General features: G+C 42.3%; 1 protein-coding gene across 2 annotated transcripts in view; it reads right to left on the reverse strand.

Annotated features, from left to right (window-relative positions):
- Positions 1 to 23965, reverse strand: part of klf12b (Kruppel-like factor 12b) — a 151889-nt gene that overhangs the window by 10887 nt on the left and 117037 nt on the right. The window contains exons 5-6 of one of the 2 annotated variants that reach the window (XM_035773105.2): positions 2309 to 2344; positions 1701 to 1858 (exon numbers count right to left, since the gene is read on the reverse strand). In XM_035773105.2, the coding sequence (XP_035628998.1) occupies positions 1701 to 1858; positions 2309 to 2344 (194 nt within the window). The remainder of the gene's footprint in view (positions 1 to 1700; positions 1859 to 2308; positions 2345 to 23965) is intronic. The other variant, XM_035773106.2, reaches the window with a different exon arrangement.

Below are 23965 nucleotides of genomic sequence, written 5' to 3' on the forward strand. Positions count from 1 at the left end.
CCATGCTGATCCTCAACACCGGTTCCCCTCAGGGGTGCATGCTTAGTCCCCTCCTGTACTCCATGTGTACCCATGACTGAGTGGCCAAGCACGACTCCAACAACATCATTAAGTTTGCTGATGAAACAATAGCGGGAGGCCTGATCACGGACAATGATGAAACAACCTATAGGGAGGAGGTCAAAAACCTGTCAGTGTGGTGCCAGGCCATCAACCTCTCTATCAATGTGAGCAAGACAAAGGAGCTGATCGTGGACTACAGGGAAAGGAGGGCCGAACAGGCCCCCATTTACATCGACTTGGCTGAAGTGGAGTGGGTTGAGAGTTTCAAGTGCCGTCGTGTTCACATCACCAAAAAACTGTCACGGTCCAAACACACCAAGACAGTCGTGAAGAGGGCACGACAAAACATTTTCCCCTTCAGGAGCCTGAAATGATTTGGCATGGGTCCCCAGGTCTTCAAATAGTTCTACATCTGCACCATTGAGAGCATCTTGACCGGTCGCATCACCACCTGGTATGGCTACGGCTCGTTATCTGACCGTAAGGCGCTACAGAGGGTAATGCATATGGCCCAGTACATCATTGTGGCCAAGCTTCCTGCCATCCAGGACCTATATGCCAGGCAGGCCAAACAAAATGTCAAAGTCTCCAGTCACCCTAGTTATAGACTGTTCTCTCTGCTACCGCACGTCAAGCGGTACCGGAGCACCAAGTCTAGGTCCAAAAGGCTCCTTACCCCCAAGCTATAAGTCTGCTGAACAATTAATCAAATGGCCACCCAGACTATTTACATTGACCCCCCCCACCCCTTTATTTTTACACTGCTGCTATTCGCTGTTTACCCCTACCTACATGTGCAAACTACCTCGACTAACCTGTACCCCCACACATTTACTCAGCACCGGTGCCCCTCATTATTGTTATGTAATTCTACTGTTTCACTTTTTATTTTACTTTATTTTTATTGAGTAAATATTTCCCTACCTCTATTTCTTGAACTGCCCTGTTGGTTAAGGTCTTGTAAGTAAGCATTTCACGGCGCATGTGACAAATAACAATTTATTTGATTTTAACCCTAAACCTTAGCCACATAGCTAACATTAGCTTTAACCAACTAGCTAACGTTAGCAACAACAAATTGGAATTCGTAACATATCACACATTTAGCAAATTCTTAACATATTGTATGAATTGCAATTCGTAACATCTTGTACAAATTGCAATTCGTAACATATAATATAAATTGTCATTCATAACATATCATATGAAATGGATGATTGACATCCACAAATGACTACATACCATACGAAACATAACATATCATACTATTTGGAGTCTCCTGGATTTACTTTTACTATGTAGCGTCTGCCCCTAAGTCCAGGTTGCTTGTTGTGTTTACAGATATTGTGAAGCACCTTCCATGTGTATTCACTTACCATGCATATTAGCGCTACAAAAAAACATTATTATTCAGGAAGAGACCGAGCCTTTAATTGATGAAGAGACCTAGCCTTTAATTGATGAAGAGACCTAGCCCTTAATTGATGAAGAGAACTGGATTAAATTGGTGAAGCCACACACACACACACACACACACACACACACACACACACACACACACACACACACACACACACACACACACACACACACACACACACACACACACACACACACACACACACACACACACTGACCTGTGTGCGTCCTCCGGTGTGCTTTTAGATGGGAGCTCTTGGTGTAGACCTTATTGCAGCCCTCAAAGTCACACCTGTGGATGCGTCTCTTTTTGGAGTCGGGCGACTCTGACCTCCGGGGGCGGCGTATGCTCTCAATACTGAATGGTGACATGGAACTGCAACAAGAGAGAAAATGGTGGATCATTAGACGAGCATCTTCAGCATCTTTCAATTACATTACTAATTTAGATATTAGCTGTAAGACAATGATCCAAAACCCAACATGACATTTTACTGTGTATGCCTTGGCTACTGTAATTCTATCAATAGTGCCATTGTACTCCATGTATTGTATCCTGTGAAGTTTCGGGTAACTTTCCTTTCCCTTGGATACACATGTACATTTATCCTTCAAAACAATCCCAGCACTTGTATGTAATGTTTGACACATTTCACCCAAGGTCAGTGCTATCCGGGATCCTTGGATGTCCCTACCCTAAACTTTAACCGTAACCACTAACCTTACCCTAACTATAACCACAACCCTTATCTAACCCTTACCTTAACCATTTTACATGTCAACTTCAATGGGTAGGGACATCCCAAGGATCCCAGATAGCACATACCTTTCAAGCAAGCTCCAATTACTCCAATAGAAATACCTGGAAATAGATTCAAGATCATATTTCACAACATGTTATGTATGACATGTTCATTCAGAGATATTGTTAAAACATTTCAATGGCCATTAGATGGTGGTCTTGCACCTTGGTAGAAACCCCCACAACCCACTGGGCCCAGATGGGCTATTCCACGTTAGTTTAACAATTATTTTTAAAATTATGTGGGAACAACGTTGATTCAACCAGTGTGTGCCCAGTGGGACGGCACAGGAAACTGGATGAGGTAAGACTGTTATTTTGACCATTCGTATTAGGTTTCTCAATCATCTGAAGACAGTTTCATATTTATTTTATTCACGCAGTTCAATAAACATAATGACTGTTGTGTATGTCATCCATTACATTTTTCATGACATTTCCTTTAAAAATTAGTAGTCAGTACATGGAGTACAATTTATCACAATAAAGTCACTAGCTTGAGTGTGTGCATTTCCCACCACAGACATTATTGACATGTGCCATCAGCCATATGTGCTTCCAGTAATGGTTAGCGGTGGTGGCAGGTTCGCTTAGCTCACATACTAAACAGTCACTCTACTAACACAATGCTACGGTCATGTTGCGCGCGCACACACACACACACACACACACACACACACACACACACACACACACACACACACACACACACACACACACACACACACACACACACACACACACACACACACACACACACACACACACACACACACACACACACTGCTAAGTAGCTACCTGGTCAATCTGCATTAACCCCTTTTGCCTCTTCACATGCGATACGCTGCTGCTACTGTTTATTATTTATCATGTTGCCTAGTCACTTTACCCATACGTACAGTACCAGTCAAAAGTTTTGACACACCTACCCATTCAAGGGTTTTTCCTTTTCCTATTTACTATTTTCCACGCTGTAGAATAATAGTGAAGACATCAAAACTATGAAATAACACATATTGAATCAAGTAGTAACCAAAAAAGTGTTAAACAAATTCAAATATATTTAAGATTTTATAATCTTCAATGTAGCCACGACCTTGATGACAGCTTTGCACACTCTTGGCATTCTCTCAACCAGCTTCACCTGGAATGCTTTTCCAACATTCTTGAAGGACTTCCCACATATGGTGAACACTAGTTGGCTGCTTTTCCTTCACTTTCCTTCACTCTGTGGTCCAACTCATCCCAATCCATCTCATCTGGGTTGAGGTCGGGTGATTGTGGAGGCCAGGTCATCTGATGCAGCACTCCATCACTCTACTTCTTGGTCAAATAGCCCTTACACAGCCTGGAGGTGTGTTGGATCATTGTCCTGTTGAAAAACAAATGATAGTCCCACTAAGCGCAAACCAGATGGGATGGTGTATCGCTGCAGAATTATGTGGTAGCCATGCTGGTTAAGTGTGCCTTAATTCTAAATAAATCACAGACAGTGTCACCAGCAAAGCACCCCCACACCATCACACCTCCTCCTCCATGCTTCACGGTGGGAACCACACATGCAGAGATCATCTGTTCAACTACTCTGTGTCAAATTTGGACTCATCAGACCAAAGGACAGAATTCCACCAGTCTAATGTTGATGGGCTTCTGAGTGGCACAGCACTCTAAGGCACTGCATCTCAGTGCTTGAGGCATCACGACAGACCCTGGTTCGATTCCAGACTGTATCACAAACGGACGTGATTGGGAGTCCCATAGGGTGGCCCACAATTGGCCCAGCATAGCTAGGGTTTGGCCGGGGTGGGCTGTCATTGTAAATAATAATTTGTTCTTAACTGACTTGCCTGGTTTAATAAAAATGTATTGTGTTTCTTGGCCCAAGCAAGTCTCTTCTTCTTATTTGTGTCCTTTAGTAGTGGTTTCTTTGCAGCAATTCAACCATGAAGGCCAGATGTACGCAGTCTCCTCTGAAAAGTTGATGTGGAGATGTGTCTGTTACTTGAACTTTGTGAAGCATTTATTTGGGCTGCAATTTCTGAGGCTGGTAACTCTAATGAACTTATCGGTCGAGGCAACTCTGGGTCTTCCTTTCCTGTGGCGGTCCTCATGAGTGCCAGTTTAGTCATAGTGCTTGATAGTTTTTGCAACTGCACTTGAAGAAACGTTCAAAGTTATTGAAATGTTCCATTTTGACTGACATTCATGTTTTAAAGCCATGATGGACTGTCATTTCTCTTTGCTTATTTGAGCTGTTCTTGCCATAATATAGACTTGGTCTTTTACCAAATAGGGCTATCTTTTGTATACCAATCCTACCTTATCACAACACAACTAATTGGCTCAGAAGAAGGAAGAAATTCCACAACATAACTTTTAACAAGGCACACCTTTTAATTTAAATGCATTGCAGGTGACTACCTCATGAAGCTGGTTGAGAGAATGCCGAGAGTGTGCAAAGCTGCCAAGTCAAAGGGTGGCTACTTTGAAGAATTTCAAGTAAAACATATATTTTGATTTGTTTAACAGTTTTTTGGTTACTACATGATTCCATATGTGTTATTTCATAGTTTAATATTATTCTACAATGTTGAAAATAGTAAAAACAAAGAAAAACCCTTGAATGAGTAGGTGTGTCCAAACTTTTGACTGGTACTGTTAATGTATATATCTACCAAAATGAACTCGTATCCCTGCACATCTGACTCTGTACTGGTACCAAGTTGTCTTTACTCCTTGTGTATTTATTCCTATTATTATTATTTATGTTTCTCTCTGCATTATTGGCCTGTTAGTTTATACCTGGTGTTTACGAAGCATGACAAATAACATTTGATACAATTTGACACATATATTCAGGAAAAGGCATGTCACCCTCACACACACACACACACACACACACACACACACACACACACACACACACACACACACACACACACACACACACACACACACACACACACACACACACACAAAAACACACACACACACACACACCAAAAATTACATTCTGTACACAAACACACGGCAGGGGCACACTTTTGTTATCTGCACAAATTCAGAATCCACACAATCAACTGCCATGGTGTGTGTTTGTGGGGGTGGGTTGGAGGATGATGCAGGGAAAGAGTGAGGGAGGAGGGAGGAGAAGGGGGTGGGGTAGAATATCACTGGTACTTGTCTCTCTCCATTAATGATTGTCAACCTGGATATCCACATTGCATTTTCTTTCACTCCTCATATAGCTCTGAGGCCAGACAGAGAAGTGAAAGTCGTAGGGGCACAGAGATGGGGGAGGGGTTACAGTTAGAGGAGAAGAGAAGGGGGGTGAGGGTCATGCAGGACAACGAGGAGCAGCCTGTAGTATATTTGGGATGTTGGGGGCAAAAGGAAGGAGAAAATGAACAAGACGAGCAGTCTCGTGGGGTCTGGATTTCAAGAGGGGTGCGTAAAGGGGCTCTTTCGAGGATGGAAAAGAAAAGGTTACAGGGTGCAAATAGAGAAGAGAGGGGAGGAGGGAGAGGGGAGCAGATGGGTTCCTTTGGGTGGTGTAGAAGAGACGAGGCGTGGCCAGACAGGCCATCTTGTCTCCATCACACACAGCCCACTTCCTGTCTCACTGACACACACACACACATATAGACACACATAGGCAGCGTACACACACACACAGGATACGAGCGCTTGGGTCAGATATGATACTGATAACTCTCTCTCTATATATTCACCCCTGTAAATTGAGGCATTTTTTTTTGCAGTAAGCAGGTTTCCATCCAACCTTTTTATGCGAGTAAAGTACATGTCGGATCAAAAAATGTCATGACAGGCCTGATGGAGACGTTCTAAATGTCGACAAAACAAAATACGCTTGACAAGGTGGAATCTGAAAATGTCAGTGGAAACGCTTTTATGTGCAAATATTGATATAATAATAATCATATCGAAGTAAGTCCTGTCATGGAAAAACATTTTTTATAACAACATTTAAAAAAAGGTTTTTAATACAACAACAACAAAAAACTCCCCTTTGTCCTTTGACAGCCAACAGAGGCTCGTCATAACACATCCTTATTACATGTGTCTCTTGGGGTCAATCTTCTCCCGGTGAACATGTTGTGTGGTCCTCCCACAACGATTCTTCAAGATAGCATGCACTTTACTAGGCTACAGGTTAAATTCATTATAATCAACTTCACAGGGTGTCATGCCCTGATCTATTTCACCTGCCCTTGTGCTTGTCTCTACTCCCTCCAGGTGTCGCCTCATCTCCCAATTATCCCCTGTGTATTCATACCTGTGTTCTCTGTCTGTTTGTTGACAGTTCGTCTTTTCCGTTCAAGCTTAACAGCGGTTTTCCAGTCAGCGCCTTCTGTTTCCCAGCCTCTCTTTGCTAGTCCTCCCGGTTTTGGCCTTTGCCTGTCCTGACCCTGTCCTTGCCCGCCTGACCTCTCTGCCTGAGCCTGCATGCCGTCCTGTACCTTTGCCTTACTCTGGATTTTCGACCCCTGCCTGCCTTGACCTGTTTTTGTCTGCCCCTGTTTGCTACAATAAACAATGTTACTTCAACAGTCTGCATCTGGGTCTTACCTTGATACCAGATAGTACGAACTGGCCCTGACTGACCCAGCACACTTGGACCAGCTCCACTATATCATCTTTTCCCAGGGAGCCACCATTGGTAGGCACAAGGAGTTGCTTCGCGGCATGATGGAGGGTTTCCAAGCCACGGACGATCATCAGGACCAAGCATTGGACATGTTGTGGGAGCAAGTCCGTGGGTTGCCTACTAGGCAGCCGACCATGACGGTAACCTCCCAGCCCCACTGTAACCTGGCTGGTAGCAGCGCTGGCACCCCAGTTTCCCAGGAACCCAACTTACCTCCCCCGGAGTGCTGTGATGGAGATTCCAGAACCTGCTGGGCCTTTCTCTCCCAGTGCTCCCTCATTTTCAAGCTGCAGCCTTCTTCGTTCCCCTTGAACCGCTCGAAGATAGCGTATATTATTACACTGATGTCCTGGAGGGCACTCAAATGGGCCACGGCGGTGTGGGAGCAACAATCCGCCATCTACCTCAGTCTGGAGGTATTCGTGGCGGAGGTGAGAAAGGTGTTAAAGGCTACGGTGTCCGGGAGAGAAGCTGCCCGGAAGTTACTCCAGCTTCGGCAGGGCACCCTCAGTGTGGCAGACTATGAGCCCAGAAGTTACTCCAGCTCCGGCAGGGCACCGTCAGTGTGGCAGACTATGCGGTGGAGTTCCGCACGCTAGCATTGGAGGGTACGTGGAACCCGGAAGCGCTGTTCGACATGTTCCTACATGGATTATTGGAGGAGATAAAAGATGAGCTGGCAGCCCGAGAACTGCTGACGGATCTCAACTCACTCATCGTTTTAACCATTTGGATTGACGGTTGGCTACTGGAATAAAGGAGGAAGAAGAGGTTCAATTTGTGTTCCCAATCGCTCACTCAGGGATCTCACCTTGCAGCTGATAAAGTCCGGAAGTCCCCGGCGTCTACATCCCTGAAAGGAGCCATGCTTACCCGAGTCCCTCCAAGAGCCTCCAGAGACTGCCGATTCACCTCTTCCCGAGCCGCTCCAAGATTATCAGCCCCTCTGCTGTTCATCCTCTGTTGCCCTGTACCCACTGTATTCTTCCTACCTTTTCTGTGTTTAGAGTCAAAACCATGTCTGACTTCCCCTTGTCTTCTGTTTCCAGTACCTGTTTAACTGGGAGTGTTATGGCCCGGAGGAGAGGTGCTGGGTTCCTGCTAAATACATCTTGGACCCAGCCCTCATTGCTGACTTTCACCCCAGTCAACCAGGTATCCACCCAGGTGGAACACCAGCTGGCGTCCTGTCACACCCTGATCTGTTTCACCCGTCCTTGTGCTTGTCTCCATCCCCTCCAGGTGTCGCCCATCTTCCCAATTTTGTTGCCAGTTCGTCTTGTTCGTTCAAGCTTTCCAGATTTTTTCCTATCAGCTCCTTCTGTTTCCCAGCCTCTCTTTGCTAGTCTTCCCGGTTTTGACCTTTGCCTGTCCTGACCCTGTACCCACCCACCTGACCTCTCTGCCTGAGCCTAAATGCCGTCCTGTACCTTTGCTCCACCTCTGGATTACTGAACCCTGCCTGTCCCGGAGTCCACCTGCCATCCTGTACCTCTGCCTTACCCTGGATTTTCGACCCCTGCCTGCCTTGACCTGTCTTTGTCTGCCCCTGTTTGCTACAATAAACAGTGTTACTTCCACAGTCTGCATCTGGATCTTTTAATTTATTTCTTTTCAGCTTTATTTCACCAGGTAGGCCAGTTGAGAACAAGTTCTCATTTACAACTGTGACCTGGCCAAGATAAAGCAAAGCAGTGCGACACAAACAACAACACAGAGTTACACATGGAATAAGCAAACGTACAGTCAATAATACAATAGAAACAAGTCTATATACAGTGTGTGCAAATGCCGTGAGGAGGTAAGGCAATAGATAGGCCATAGTAGCGAAGTAATTACAATTTAGCAAATTAATACTGGAGTGATAGATATGCAGATGATGATGTGCAAGTAGAGATACTGGTGTGCAAAAAAGTAAATAAAAACAATATGGGGATGAGGTAGGTAGATTGAATTGGCTATTTACAGACGGGCTGTGTGCAGCGATCGGTTAGCTGCTCAGATAGCTGATGTTTAAAGTTAGTGAGGGAGATATGTCTCCAAGTTCAGCGATTTTTATTTATAAAATAAAAATGCAATTCGTTCCAGTCAGCAGAGAACCACAGCCTTAGGAAATGCACATATTGTTTTTATGGATTATAGAATATTTGCATGAAAATCTGTTGCCAGTTGGATGGAAACCTCGCTACTGAAACATGTTGTAACGCCGTTCTTCGTTTGTCAAAAGAGAGTTGGACCGAAATGCAGCGTGGTAGTTACTCATGACTTTAATGAATGAAGAGCGTAACATGAAATAACTATAACATATACAAAAACAACAAACGGAACGAAAACCTATTACAGCCTATCTGGTGAACACTACACAGAGACAGGAACAATCACCCACAAAATCCAAAGCGAAACCCAGGCTACCTAAATACGGTTCACAATCAGCGACAACGAGAATCACCTGACTCTGATTGAGAACCGCCTCAGGCAGCCAAGCCTATACAACACCCCTACTCAGGCGTAATCCCAATAATACAAAAACCCCAATACGAAATACAACAACATAAACCCATGTCACACCCTGGCTTGACCAAATAATAAAGAAAACACAAAATACTAAGACCAAGGCGTGACACATGTGTTATGATAACGCGATTAAAGCAAATGCCTCCCTCCCTTACAGGGCTCATCTGCAAAAGAGGCTGTGGTCTCAGCATGACGCCCTGCTAAAATAAAGGTTAAATAAGAAATGTGCCTGCTATTTTTCTTATCTTTGGCTACATTTACCTGCTGGGTTGCTTCTAAAGCTAAGCAGGGTTGGTCCTTATCAGTCCCTGGATGGAAGAGCAGATGTTGCTAGAAAAGGTGTTGGTGGGACATTAGGGGCCAGTCTTCCTTCCGTTATTTGGATGGGATGTTGAACTGATGCCCTGACTCTCTGTGGTCATTAAAATTCCTTGGCACTTATTGTAACATAAAGCTTAACTATTGCTACAAAACTGGTTGACCAACGGAGATGCTTAATCAAAGTTTCCCTCTAAACCCCACCTACATGGATTGATATGGGGCCTTTCTACTTACACACTCCACCTGTGGTGAATTCAATTGATTGGAAATTATTTGGAAAGGCACACACCTGTCTATACAAGGTCTCACAGTTGACAGCACATGTCAGAGCAAGCCACGAGGTCAGAGGAATTGTACGTAGTGCTCAAAGACAGGATTGTGTCGAGGCACAAATCTGGGGAAGGGTACCAAAAAATGTCTGCAACATTGAACATCCCCAAAAACACAATGGCCTCCATCATTCTCAAATGGAAGAAGTTTAGAACCATCAAGACTCTTCCTAGAGCTGGCCGCCCGGCCAAACTGAGAAATCGGGGGAGAAGGGCCTTTGTCAGGGAGGAGACCAAGAACCTGAAGGTCACGCTGACAGACCTCTAGAGTTCTTCTAGAAAATCAGTCATCTCTGCAGCACTCTGTCAATCAGGCCTTTATGGTAGAGTGGCCAGACAGAAGCCACTCCCCAGTAAAAGGCCAATGACAGCCCGCTTGGAGTTTGCCGAAAGGCACCTAAAGACACTCAGACCATGAGAAACAATATTCTCTGGTCTGTTGAAATCAAGACTGAACTCTTTGAACTGAATGCCAAGCGTCAAGTCTGGAGGAAACCTGGCACCATCCATACGGTGAGGCATGGTGGTGGCAGCATCATGCAGTGGGGATGTTTTTCAGTGGCATGACTGGGAGACTAGTCAGGATCGAGGCAAAGAGGAATGGAGCAAAGTACAGACATATCATTGATGAAAACCTGCTTCAAAGCGCTCAGGACCTCAGGTTTACCTTCCAAGTGGAAAACGGCCTTCAGCACACAGCCAAGAGAACGCAGGAGTGGCTTCGGGACAATTCACTGAATGTCGTTGTTTGGCCAAGCGAGAGCCCGGACATGAAACCTATCAAACATCTCTGGAGAGACATGAAAAAATCTGCGTAGCAACGCTCCCCATCCAACCTGACAGAGCTTGAGAGGAACTGCAGAGAGGAGAGAGAGAGGAATAATGTTTTCTTTGAATGACATGTTCCTGAAAAAGGAATGTTTATTTTTTTGCTGAGTTCAGTAAAGTAAAGTTTAGATACCCCAAAAAAACGACTATTTCTGAGCTGTACCCATGATGTTCTAAATGTTTTATATTTGAGAAGATTTAAGCACTTCTAACACCATGTTATGATGTTAGTGATCAATTTAGTGAGACCCGAGCACTACCCCACCCTAGCTACTGATGAGAAAACAGACCTTACCAGGCCCTAACCCAATGTATAACGTCGGGGCCTGTTGTTCTCAGGTCGGGTGGCACTAATCAGCAGGCAGTTTAAGAATGGTAAATTGGAGCCTCTGAGAGGGTTTTTTGCCTGCAGGAAGAGTCTTGTATGGTATCTTACATAATGGTATGGGTTAATAGCAAATCGTCAAGCTGAATTTCTATATTCAAAAATACATTTTAGGTTTCCTAGCTAGCTAGGTAGGGCAGTCAAATGTGCTACCAAATGTTTGCTAGCTACTTAGCTAGCTGAGCAAAGTGCTAAATCATCCAGCAGAACTTCTGTATCCAAAAGTGAAACAAATTGCATAAAGAATTTACCCTCTCCCCTGTCAAAAGGTTTGTCTTGTGAACAATGTTTCTTTCTCTTCTGTCTGGCCTTTGCACACTTCTCATAGCCACGCCCATCCTGATTCTTCACTGATGACACTGGTGTCAGTGTCAACACAAAATTCTGGGCACGTTCCAGGTCATCTTTATTTCAAGCGTGTTTCAAAGATTGGGCAGATCTCACAAAGTCGGGGGAATTTCTCCGAAACCAGGGAACCAAACCAATAATATGTCTTGAGATCTTCAGACGAAGCCTTCATTCCTGGAATAAATAAGTGAACCAATGCATCATCAGGGTTTCAAACATGGGGCACATCATGGGACTTGACCATTGGTCTGAAAACCAACCATTTCTGTTCCTTGGACAGGGCAACAATGCATCGCACTCAAAAATGAGAAAATAACTATTGTTTAACTGTGCAACCATTGACAATAAGGTTGCACGATGATACATAGGGGTTCAATAGCCAGAAGTAAATAGTGGCTCACTATTTAGCAAGCACGGACATTCTATGGCACTATTTTGACCAATTTGTTATAATGCATTTTGCAAACTATTAAATAAGCGTTGTTGGAAGTAGTAATAATATTTCCTGAGAGCCGTGGCAAAGCGGTAGCATTGAAACCGGCCATCCCAGCCTGTATGAAAGACAGTGTTTGTCTCTCCCAAGCCAATGCACTGAGAGAGAAACTTTACAGCCGAGATGTTTTTTAGTTTGTCCTTTTATCTTCACCCTCGTCCTCATGTACCTGTGTGTGTGTGTGTGTGTGTGTGTGTGTGTGTGTGTGTGTGTGTGTGTGTGTGTGTGTGTGTGTGGGGGGGGTATTTTGTGTGTGTGTCGGGGGGCGTGTGTGCGTTCCTACATGTGTGGGTGTCTGTGTTTGAGTGTGTGTCCGCGGAACACTCTTTGTACAGGACAAAGGCTGTGCATTTCTCTGGCTCTGAGGTTCTCAAAGGAGACACAACCAATACAACCAGATTCAGAAAGAACAACAACAAGCCCTCAACTGTAGAGAGCATCTCACATGGAAATGAGGCATAGGAACATGTGGGGGGGACCAGCCAGAAATCACCAGAGCCTTGTACTCTCTCAATCCCTTCACCCTCTCTCCCCTTCTCCCTCATACCCTATCTCCTTATTTTCTTCTTTCCCTCCCTCTCCCTCATTCCTTCTTTCTCACAATAGCCCATCCACCGTTTCCACATGAATATGGAGGAGGCTGGCCAAGAAGCCCATTACATATCCATGCTCGCCCTTTTTTCCTATTTCTCCCTCTCTACCCCTTTCAATTTATTCCTCTCCCGCTTCATGCCGCTCACATTTAGTTCATCCTCCTGCTATTCCCTTTCTTCCCCTTTCCCTCCCTCGAGCCCTCTTCATCTCCTCATGTATTGATGTGGATACCTGGCCCTCAGCTCAACTGTTAGTAAGCCTACTCTCAAACTGAAGACAGTATGGTTCCAACAAACTATATCATCTTTTATACAACTATACTGAACCAAAATATAAAACGCAACATTCAAAAATGTCAAAGGTTTTACTGAGTTACAGTTCATATAAGGAAATCAGTCAGTTGAAACAAATTCATTAAACACTAATCTATGGGTTTCATATGACTGGGCAGGGGTGCATCAATGAGTGGGCCTTGGTGGCCAGGTCCTCTCACTGGGAAGCCAGGCCCAGCCAATTAGAATGAGTTTTTCCCCATAAAACCCATGGTACTAGTATGGTACGTTCACTTATACCATGGTATAGCCTAAATAATGAAAACGTACCATGGTTTTAGCCTTGAAGTATAATGGTACTGCCGTTGTACATAAATATTACCATGGTATTGCATAATTTATACCATGGTATCGATCTAAATCATGGAAATGTACCATAGCTTTACCTTTGACGTATGATGGTACTGCCAAGCACCTAAATAATATCATGGCATTGCATCATTTATACCGTGGTATAGATGTGGATCAATGGACATACCATGGTTTTGACATGCATTCTACATTTTACCTTGGCAATGCAAAATTATGATACATGGTACCAAAAATGATCATATGGTACCATTTTTATTAATTGTCTGCTACCATGGTACAATTGCAGTATAATGTATTAAATACATTTGTATTTATTATGGATTCTATTCGCTGTTGCCTGGGAGAAGCTAGTCTTCCTGGGGTCCAGCAACATAAGACAGTTAGATACAGTTTAAATGACTGCATGACATTACATTTCATAAGACCTTACCCAACACATTCAGTGTGTTCCCTCAGGCCACCACTCCACCACCACATATTTACAATACAACATCCATGTGCATATGTGTATAGATTGCGTGGCTTATCATGTGAATGTGTGTCTGTGACTGTGTGTGTCTCTTCACAGTCCCCGCTGTTCCATAAGGTCTATTTTTACCTGTTTTTTAAAATCTGATTCTACTGCTTGCATCTGTTACCTGATGTGGAATAGAGTTCCATGTAGCCATGGCTCTTTGCAGTACTGTGCGCCTCTCATAGTCTGTTCTGGACTTGGGGGTTGTGAAGAGACCTCTGGTGGTCTTGTAGGGTAGGCATGGGTGTCCGAGCTGTGTGCTAGTCGTTTAAACAGACACATCCGTGCATTCAGCATGTCAACACTTATAAAATAAACCCTCCAAGGTCAAAAGAGGTTGGTATTATATTGATGAATTTACATACCAGTATGGGCAAGTTTCTGATAAAGTCAGAGGCAGGCTACTATTGTTGGTCCTAATATGTCTATAATGTCAAAGAAAATGGAAAATTGGGAAAAATGATAAAAGTCCGTTAGCATAGAAGCTAACGTTGGCTCCGGTCAAGCTAGCCTGTTGTAGTAATGGCGACAGGACCAACATTCACACAGTGTAAACAAAGGGAAACATTGTAACTTGCTGTTTTTAGGGATATGTTGAGAATTACATAATGAAAATGTATGTATGAGATAAGATGACAATTAATACTTTTTTTTACCCCCAATTAATACCTTTTTTGTTCATTGGCTATTTAGAATTGTATTTGAGTAGCAACATCAGTTGAATGAGAGAGCCAACTAAAAACTGTATTTTAAATATTCAAGTTTTCAAACTACCTTCATTCTTCTCACCATACCCTATCCAGGTCCCTATTCCACCATACCCTATCCACACTAGACCATGTGGGTTGTGGTTTTTCACTATGAGCTAAAGGGGTTTAAGAGGGTACACTACACTACTAGACCGTGTGTGTTGTGGTTTTTCACTATGAGCTAAAGGGGTTTAAGAGGATACACTAGGCCTATGCTTTGCCATTGCAGAGCAAGTAGTCAATGTTGCGTTATGTAAAATATATATATATATTTTGTCACTGCCATGGCAGAAACATACCATGCTACTGATGCAAATACCATGGTATTTCCCTGCCTTGGTAGTACAATGAACTACCATGGTATTATCATGTTTTTTTGGTCACTACCATGGCAGTGGTCTGCGGTTGTGAGGCCGGTTGGACGTCCTGCCAAATTCTCTAAAAACGACATTGGAGGCAGTTTATGTCAGAGAAGTTACCATTAAATTCTCTGGCAACAGCTCTGGTGGAGATTCCTGCAGTCAGCATGCCAATTACAGGCTCCCTCATCAGTGGCATTGTGGTGTGTGACAAAACTGCACATTTTAAAGTGGCCTTTTATTGTCCTCAGCACAAGACGCACCTGTGTAATGATCATGCTGTTTAATCAGCTTCTTTATATGCCACACCTGTCAGGTGGATGGATTATCTTGGCAAAGGAGGGATGTAAACAAAGCACTCTTCCTGGGGTACAGCAGTTTATATCATTTTAAAAACATTACAATACATTCACAGATTTCACAACACACTGTGTGCCCTCAGGCCCCTACTCCACGGCTACCACATATCTACAGTACAAGTGTGTTGAGCATTAAAAACCCAGCAGCATTGCAGTTCTTGACACAAACCGGTTGGCTTTGCACCTACTACCATACCCCATTCAAAGGCACTAAGGCACTAAGGTACTATTCTCAGTCTTAAATGCTATCGTTTATTTAGATATTAGAGTATGTGAGGATCAAATAGAAACATCGCTTGACTTGTTTGGACAAACTTTACTGGTAACTTTTTGTATTCGTTTGTATGCATATTGAACGAGTGGATTACTGAAATCAATGGTACCACTTAACTTTTTATGGCTGCAGGGGCAGTATTGAGTAGCTTGGATGAAAAGGCACCCATTGTAAATGGCCAGCTCCTCAGTCTCAGTTTCTAATACATGCATACTATTATTAGTATTGGATAGAAAACACTCTAAAGTTTCCAAAACGGTCAAAATATTCTCTGTGAGTATAACATAATTGATATTGCAGGAGAAACCCTGAGAAATTCCACTTCCTGTTTGGATTTTTTCTGGGGGTGGCAGATTTCAACCAAGCTCTCATTGAATTTACAGCGAGATATGGATGAGATTTCACTTCCTACGCCTTCCACTAGATGTCAACAGTCAATAGAACTTTGTCTGATGACTCAAATGTGAAGGGGTGTCGAATGAGACAGGAAATAGTCACCACTGCCACGAAATGACCATGCGCGTCCACAGGGGACCAAATACTTATTTTCCACTATAATTTGCAAATAAATTCATTAAAAATCCTACAATGTGATTTTCTGGATTTTTTTTTCTCATTTTGTCTGTCACTGTGCGCCTCCTACAGTCTGTTCTGGACTTGGGGACTGTGAAGAGACCTCTGGTGGCATGTCTTGTAGCGTATGCATGGGTGTCTGAGCGGCGTGCCAGTAGTTTAGACAGACAGCTCAGTACATTCAGCTTGTCAACACCTACAACACCTACTCCCTGTTCACCCATAACTGCTTGGCCACACACGCCTCATCAAGTTTATTTTAGGACATTTTTCAACCTGACAGATTGCATTAGTTTTATTGAGTGCCAATAGCACCAACTCACTTTCCAAATATTGTATTCTCAGCCCGTTGTTCTACATCACAATGCTAGCTTCGGTGTTAGTAGCAATGAGGTTTACTAGTGTAAACGTTGTGGGTTTACCTCAGGTAACTTGATGTTAACACATTTATGGCTACTTCACTGTTTGGCTGGGTACACATTGTAATGAGTTGGCTGGTGTCTACCAATCAAAAGTGAAAAATGTTATGATCATGGTTAACAATAGGTTTTCTGTAAAAGGTGTCAAACCTTATCAAAACACATGTACCTTCACCTTTTTTAAGATGTGGCCAATTTAAACTGACAGATTTTTATGGGTATTTTTTTTTACGTTACTTAAATTGACACACCGGTGCGTCAATAAAATCTAGAGGGTGTTAAGAAATGTAAAAGGTACTGCAATTGCTAAATATTTCCAATTGATGGAAACACAAGACCACAAAGCATAATACCAATTTCAGAAGATTAGCTTTTGGCTATAAGCTACAAGCAACAATATGATTGACATAAAATAGCATGCAAGTATATACAGTTGAAGTTGGAAGTTTACATACACCTTAGCCAAATACATTTACACTCAGTTTTTCACAATTCCTGACATTTAATCCTAGTAAAAATTTCCTGGCATAGGTCAGTTAGGATCACCACTTTATTTTAAGAATGTGAAATGTCAGAATAATAGTAGAGAGAATTATTTCAGCTTTTATTTCTTTCATCACATTCCCAGTGGGTCAGAAGTTTACATACACTCAATTTGTATTTGGTAGCATTGCCTTTAAATTGTTTAACTTGAGTCAAACATTTTGGGTAGCCTTCCACAAGCTTCCCACAATAAGTTGGGTGAATTTTGGCCCATTCCTCCTAACTGAGCTGGTGTAACTGAGTCAGGTTTGTAGGCCCTTCTTGCTCGCACACACTTTTTCGGTTCTGCCAACAATTTTTCTCTGGGTTTGTGGTCATGGCTTTGTGATGGCCACTCCAATACCTCGACTTTGTTATCCTTAAGTGATTTTGCCACAACTTTGGAATTATGCTTGGGGTCATTGTCCATTTGGAAGACCAATTTGTGACCAAGCTTTAACTGATGTCTTGAGATGTTGCTTCAATATATCCACATAATTGTCTTCCCTCATGCTGCCATCTATATTGTGAAGTGCACCAGTCCCTCCTGCAGCAAAGCACCCCCACAACATGATGCTGCCACATGTGATTCACGGTTGGGATGGTGTTCTTCAGCTTGCTTGCCTCCCCCCTTTTCCTCCAAACATAACGATGGTCATTATGGCCAAACAGTTCTACTTTTGATTTTCACAAGTCCAGAGGACATTTCTCCAAAAATTACGATCTTTGTCCCCATGTGCAGTTGCAAACCGTAGTCTGGCTTTTTTATGGCGGTTTTGGAGCAGTGGCTTCTTCCTTCCTGAGCGGCCTTTCAGGTTATGTCGATATAGGACTCATTTTTACTGTATATAAATATTACATCATGCAACCCTTGTTGCTAGCAAATGACTTCAACAAGCCCTTCACTTGCGCGAGAAGGCAGAGTGCTCGCTGCTGCTGGTGACACCAGCTTGTGGTGGGGCTTGATGCGAGAGAAGGCAGAGGAGTTAACCATGCCCTCGTGGAAGTGTCAATAAAATAGGTGGCCTGCACATTAGCGAAAAGGTAATATTGTAGTGTAGTGGATTTTCTCTCTTGACTTGTGATACTTACTCAGTGAGTTCTAAACTTGTATGCAGCAAGTTCATTTTTTCCATTTCTAAGCCTTTTAGATTTTGACTTCTCAGACGATGGCATGCCATTTCAATTATATGTGATATATCTTGTGAAATATGTTAATTAATTAGATAGATCAGCGCTCAATTGTCAGCAGCAAGCGCCTGAAATCTATTTTTCACTAGATAGAACAAGCACAAAGTCAATCTCAAGGAAACGTCAGAAAATGTTGTTTGTGGTCATGCTGTCACTTTTTGGTTTAATTGAGAATTGCAGTACCTGGTTGATGAATTTGACAATGAATGTATTAACTAGGAAAAACATGTTTGACCAGAGGTGACTGATTTAATGTTCGGCATTGTTACAGTTCTCTCAGAGTCGGTCCCTTCCTCTTGCGTTAGCAGTGTGGAAAGAGACAACAAAAAAAAACGTTTTGCTTGACCAGAGGTGACTGATTTAATGTTCGTCATTATTACAGTTCTCAGAGTCGGTCCCTTCCTCTTGCAGTGTGGAAAGGGACAGAAAAATGTGCTCATATCCTTTGATGTGTCCACGGAGAAAACTAATCGTCTGAAATGTATTTTGCGGTCTTATACCCCCATCTATTGGAAATATTTTGCAATTGCAGTACCTTAAACATTGTGTTGATGTGTCCATCAAAAAGTTATATAGCCAAGGTATATCAATCCTTACTGGAGTAGTAACTACTCAGAATTGCAATCCATAAAATAGTTGTTAGTTAATTTTATCACTTACAACCATAAAATAGCCATTTACAGCATAACAATGAACAATGCAACTGACATTATTTTAAAAAAAACTAAACCAAAAACATCATACATTTACTTCATTATTATAAAACACTATTTCTTAAGATGGGTAGCATTATCTGCCAAAGTAACACCCCCTTAAAGTTCAAATCAGCAGGTGAAACAATAACAAAGTGGTCTCCCACCACTGTTTTGGTAAAAGGCTGGGATGGGGCTAGAGAAATATAACCACTCTAAAATGTACAGACAAAAATGTAAAATGTACAGACAAAGCTAAGCATCCATGGTATCAAAAAGAAAGAAAGAGAAAGAAAGAGCAGGTGTCCTTAATGTTATGTCCACTCAGTGTATAAACACAGACACTGGACACAGACACTGGAAATGTGATTTAAAAAAAATACATGTGGTAGTTCTCAAAAGAGCCTTTGCTCTGCTGAGCAGTTTGCTTTCAGAAGTTGGATGTAGACCTGTGAATAATGAAACGTTTCATTATTGCCACACTTTCTCATAGAGGCCTAGTTCAAACCACAGAATGTGGAACACAAAAAAGCCAAATCATAGCAAATACATTTTTATACTGCCAATGTTTCTATTTAACTAGGCAAGTCAGTTAAGAACAAATTCTTATTTTCAATGACAGCCTAGGAATAGTGGGTTAACTGCCTGTTCAGGGGCAAGACGACAGATTTGTACCTTGTCAGCGCAGGGATTTGAACTTGCAACACTTCCAGTTACTAGTCCAATGCTCTAACCACTAGGCTACCCTGCCGCCACACATCTGTCTATTTAGCCAAATATCTCAAATGGATGTAATTTTAGATGTTTTGAAGTTCTTCACCAATTTAATTAGGATAATCTATTATTTCTTATTATGTAAGCCTGGGCAGCGTACTCCGCTGTCATCAAAAGCTAGCAACCAATTGCTGGAAGTTAAAACTTCAAATCAAATCATATCAAATTTATTTGTCACATACACATGGTTAGCAGATGTATATAAAAAGTATATTTTTACTCATGGAACTCTGACGTTGTCTCATTGTTTCCTATAGGGGAAATAGGGATATGTCTGTCGATTTCGCAAAATATCTTCAAATGTGTATCTTTAGAACGTTTTAAGTCAGACATCATAAATGTAATATGGATTACTATCCTCTTGTAATGATGTAAGGCTGGGCAGCGTACTCCACTGTCATCAAAAGCTATGATTTCAAATGTCAGAAATGACACATTACTGTTGGAACTCTGAGGCTGCGCCATTGTTTCCATATGGAGACATTTTACACAAACATGTCTGTCTATTTCACCAAATACAGTATCTCACAATGTGTATATTAAACATTTTTCAAGCCAGACGCCATTTTAATAATGAGAATATCCTCTTTCTAATTACGCAAGGCTGGGCAGTGTACTCCGTTGTCATCAAACGCTATTCCCAAAATACTTTTCTTCATTGGAACTCTGAGCTCAGCCCATTGTTTTCCTATGGAGAGGCATGCTGGTCTATTTCGCCAAATATCTCACATGTCAGACACCATTTTAATCAGGATAATCTCCTCTTTCTAATGACATAAGGTTGTGCAGTGTACTCTGCTGTCATCGATCACTAGACCAGAAATATTTGGAAAAAAGTTCGGCGTTGTAATGACTGAATTTTCAAGTTTTTTTCTTAGCCAAACGTGATGATCAAAACGGAGCATTTCTCCTAAACAAATAATATTTTTGGAAAAAATGAACATTTGCTATCTAACGAAGAGTCTCGTCATTGAAAACGTCCGAAGTTCTTCAAAGGTAAATTATTTTATTTGAATGGTTTCTTGTTTTTGTGAAAATGTTGCCTGCTGAATGCTAGGCTTAATGCTATGCTAGCTATCAATACTCTTACACAAATGCTTGTGTAGCTATGGTTGAAAAGCATATTTTGAAAATCTGAGATGACAGTGTTGTTAACAAAAGGCTAAGCTTGTGAGCCAATATATTTCTTTCATTTCATTTGTGATTTTCATGAATAGTTAACGCTGCGTTATGGTAATGAGCTTGAGGCTATGATTACGCTCCCGGATACGGGATTGCTCGACGCAAGAAGTTATCATCCCCATAACCAACACCTCATTTGGCCGCCTTTCCTTCCAGTTCTCTGCTGCCAGTGACTGGAACGAATTGCAAACATCGCTGAAGTTGGAGACTTTTATTTCCCTCACCAACTTTAAACATCAACTATCTGAGCAGCTAACCAATCGCTGCAGTTGTATATAGCTCACCCAATCTACCTACCTCATCCCCATACTGTTTTTATTTTATTTACTTTTCTGGTCTATTGCACACCAGTATCTATACTTGCACATCATCATCTGCTCATTTATCACTCCAGTATTAATCTGCTAAATTGTAATTATTCTCTCCTATGGCCTATTTATTGCCTACCTCCTCATGCCTTTTGCACACACTGTATATAGACTTTCTTTTTTTCTACTGTGTCAATTACTTGTTTATTGTGTTATTGGCTTGATTATTGTTTACTCCATGTGTAACTCTGTGTTGTTGTCTGTGTCACTGCTTTGCTTTATCTTAGCCAGGTCGCAGTTGTAAATGAGAAATTGTTCTCAACTAGCCTACCTGGTTAAATAAAGGTTGAATAAAAAATAAAATAAAAAAGTTTATCTTTAAACAGGTCAACATTCACAAAGCCGCGGTGCCAGATGGATTACCAGGACGTGTATTCAAAGCATGCGTGGACCAACTGGCAAGTATCTTCACTGACATGTTCAACCTCTCCCTGACCGTGTCTGTAAAACCAACAGTGGCTTGCGAAAGTATTCACCCACCTTGGAATTATCCGATTTTGATGCCTTACAACCTGGAATTAAATTAGATTTTTATGGTGTTTGTATCATTTGATTTACACAACATTACTACCACTTTGAAAATGCAAAATATTTTTAATTGTGAAACAAACAAAAAATTATACAAAAGAACTGAAAACTTGAGCGTGAATAACAATTCACCCCCCCGCCCCCAAAGTCAATTATTTGTAGAGACACCTTTTGCAGCAATTACAGCTGCAAGTCTCTTGGGGTATGTCTCTATAAGCTTGGCACATCAAGCCACTGAGATTTTGCCTATTCTTTGCCCATGCTCCAGCTAATTCAAGTTGGATGGGTTCCGCTGGTGTACAGCAATCTTTAAGTCATACCACAGATTCTCAATTGGAATGGGGTCTGGGCTTTGACTAGGCCATTCCAAGACATCTAAATGTTTCCCCTTAAACCACTCAAGTGTTGCTTTAGAAGTATGCTTAGGGTCATTGTCCTACTGGAAGGTGAATCTCCATCCCAGTTTCAAATTTATGGAAGACTGAAACAGGTTTCCCTCAAGAATTTTCCTGTATTTAGCTCCATCCATCATTTCTTCAATTCTGACCAGTTTCCCAGTCCCTGCCGATGAGAAACTTTCCCACAGCATGATGCTGCCACCACCATGCTTCAATGTGGGGATGATGTTCTTGGGGTGAGGAGAGGTGTTGGGTTTGTGCAAGACATAGCGTTTTCCTTGATGGCCAAAAAGCTCAATTTTAGTCTCATCTGAGTAGAGTACATTCTTCCATATGTTTGGGGAGTCTCCCACATGTCGTTTTAGCGAACACCAAACATGTTTGCTTATTTTTTTCTTGAAGTCATGTCTTTTTTTCTGGCCACTCTTCCGTAAAGGCCAGCTCTTTGGAGTGAACGGCTTAAAGTGGTCCTATGGACAGATACTCCAATCTCCGCTGTTGAGCTTTGCAGTTAATTCAGGGTTATCTTTGGTCTCTTTTTTTGCTTCTCTGATTAATGTCCTCCTTGTCTGGTCCGTGAGTTTTGGTGGGCGGTCCTCTCTTGGCAGGTTTGTTGTGGTGCCATATTATTTCAGTTTTTTAATAATGATTTAATGGTGCTCAAGAACCCAGCCCTGATCTGTACTTCTCCACAACTTTGTCCCTGACCTGTTTGAAGAGCTTGATGGTCTTCATGGTGCTGCTTGCTTGGTGGTGCCCCTTGCTTGGTGGTGTTACAGACTCTGGGGCCTTACAGAACAGGTGTATATATATATTGAGATCATGTGACAGATCATGTGACACCTAGATCGCACACAGGTGGACTTTATTTAACTAATTATGTGACTTGTGAAGGTAATTGGTTGTATCAGATCTTATTTAGGGGCTTCATATCAAAAGGGGGTGAATACATATGCACATACCACTTTTCTGTGTTTTGTTTTTGTTTTTTTGAAGTACTTTTTAAAATTTCACTTCAACAAATTAGACTATTTTGGGTATGCCCATTACATGAAATACAAATAAAAATCAACTTAAATTACAGGTTGTAATTAAACAAAATTGGAAAAACGCCAAGGGGGATGAATACTTTTGTAAGGCACTGTACATGGTTCAAGCAGACCACCATAGTCCCTGTGCGCAAGGAAGTGAAGGTAACCTGCCGAAATTATTTCTGCCCCGTAGTACTCATGTTGGTGGCCATGAAGTGCTTTGAAAGGCTGGTCATGACTGACATCAACAGCATCCTCCCGGATAACCTAGACCCCCTTCAACAGATCCACAGATGACCCAATCTCAATCGCACTCCACACTGCCATTTCCCACCTGGACAAAAGGAACACCTATGTGAGAATACTGTTCACTGACTACAGCTCAGCGTTCAACACTATAGTGCCCACAAAGCTCATCAATAAGCTAAGGACCCTGGGACTAAAAACCTCCCTCTGCAACTGGATCCTGGACTTCCTGACAGGCTGCCCCCAGGTGGTAAGAGTTGGCAACAACACGTCTGCAACGCTAATCCTCAACACTGGGGCCCCTCAGGGGTGGGTACTTAGTCCCCTACTGTACTCCCTAGTCACCCACGACTGCGTGGCCAAACACGACTCCAACA

The sequence above is a fragment of the Oncorhynchus keta genome, chromosome 7, assembly GCF_023373465.1.
Source record: "Oncorhynchus keta strain PuntledgeMale-10-30-2019 chromosome 7, Oket_V2, whole genome shotgun sequence".
NCBI classification, from domain to species: domain Eukaryota; kingdom Metazoa; phylum Chordata; class Actinopteri; order Salmoniformes; family Salmonidae; genus Oncorhynchus; species Oncorhynchus keta.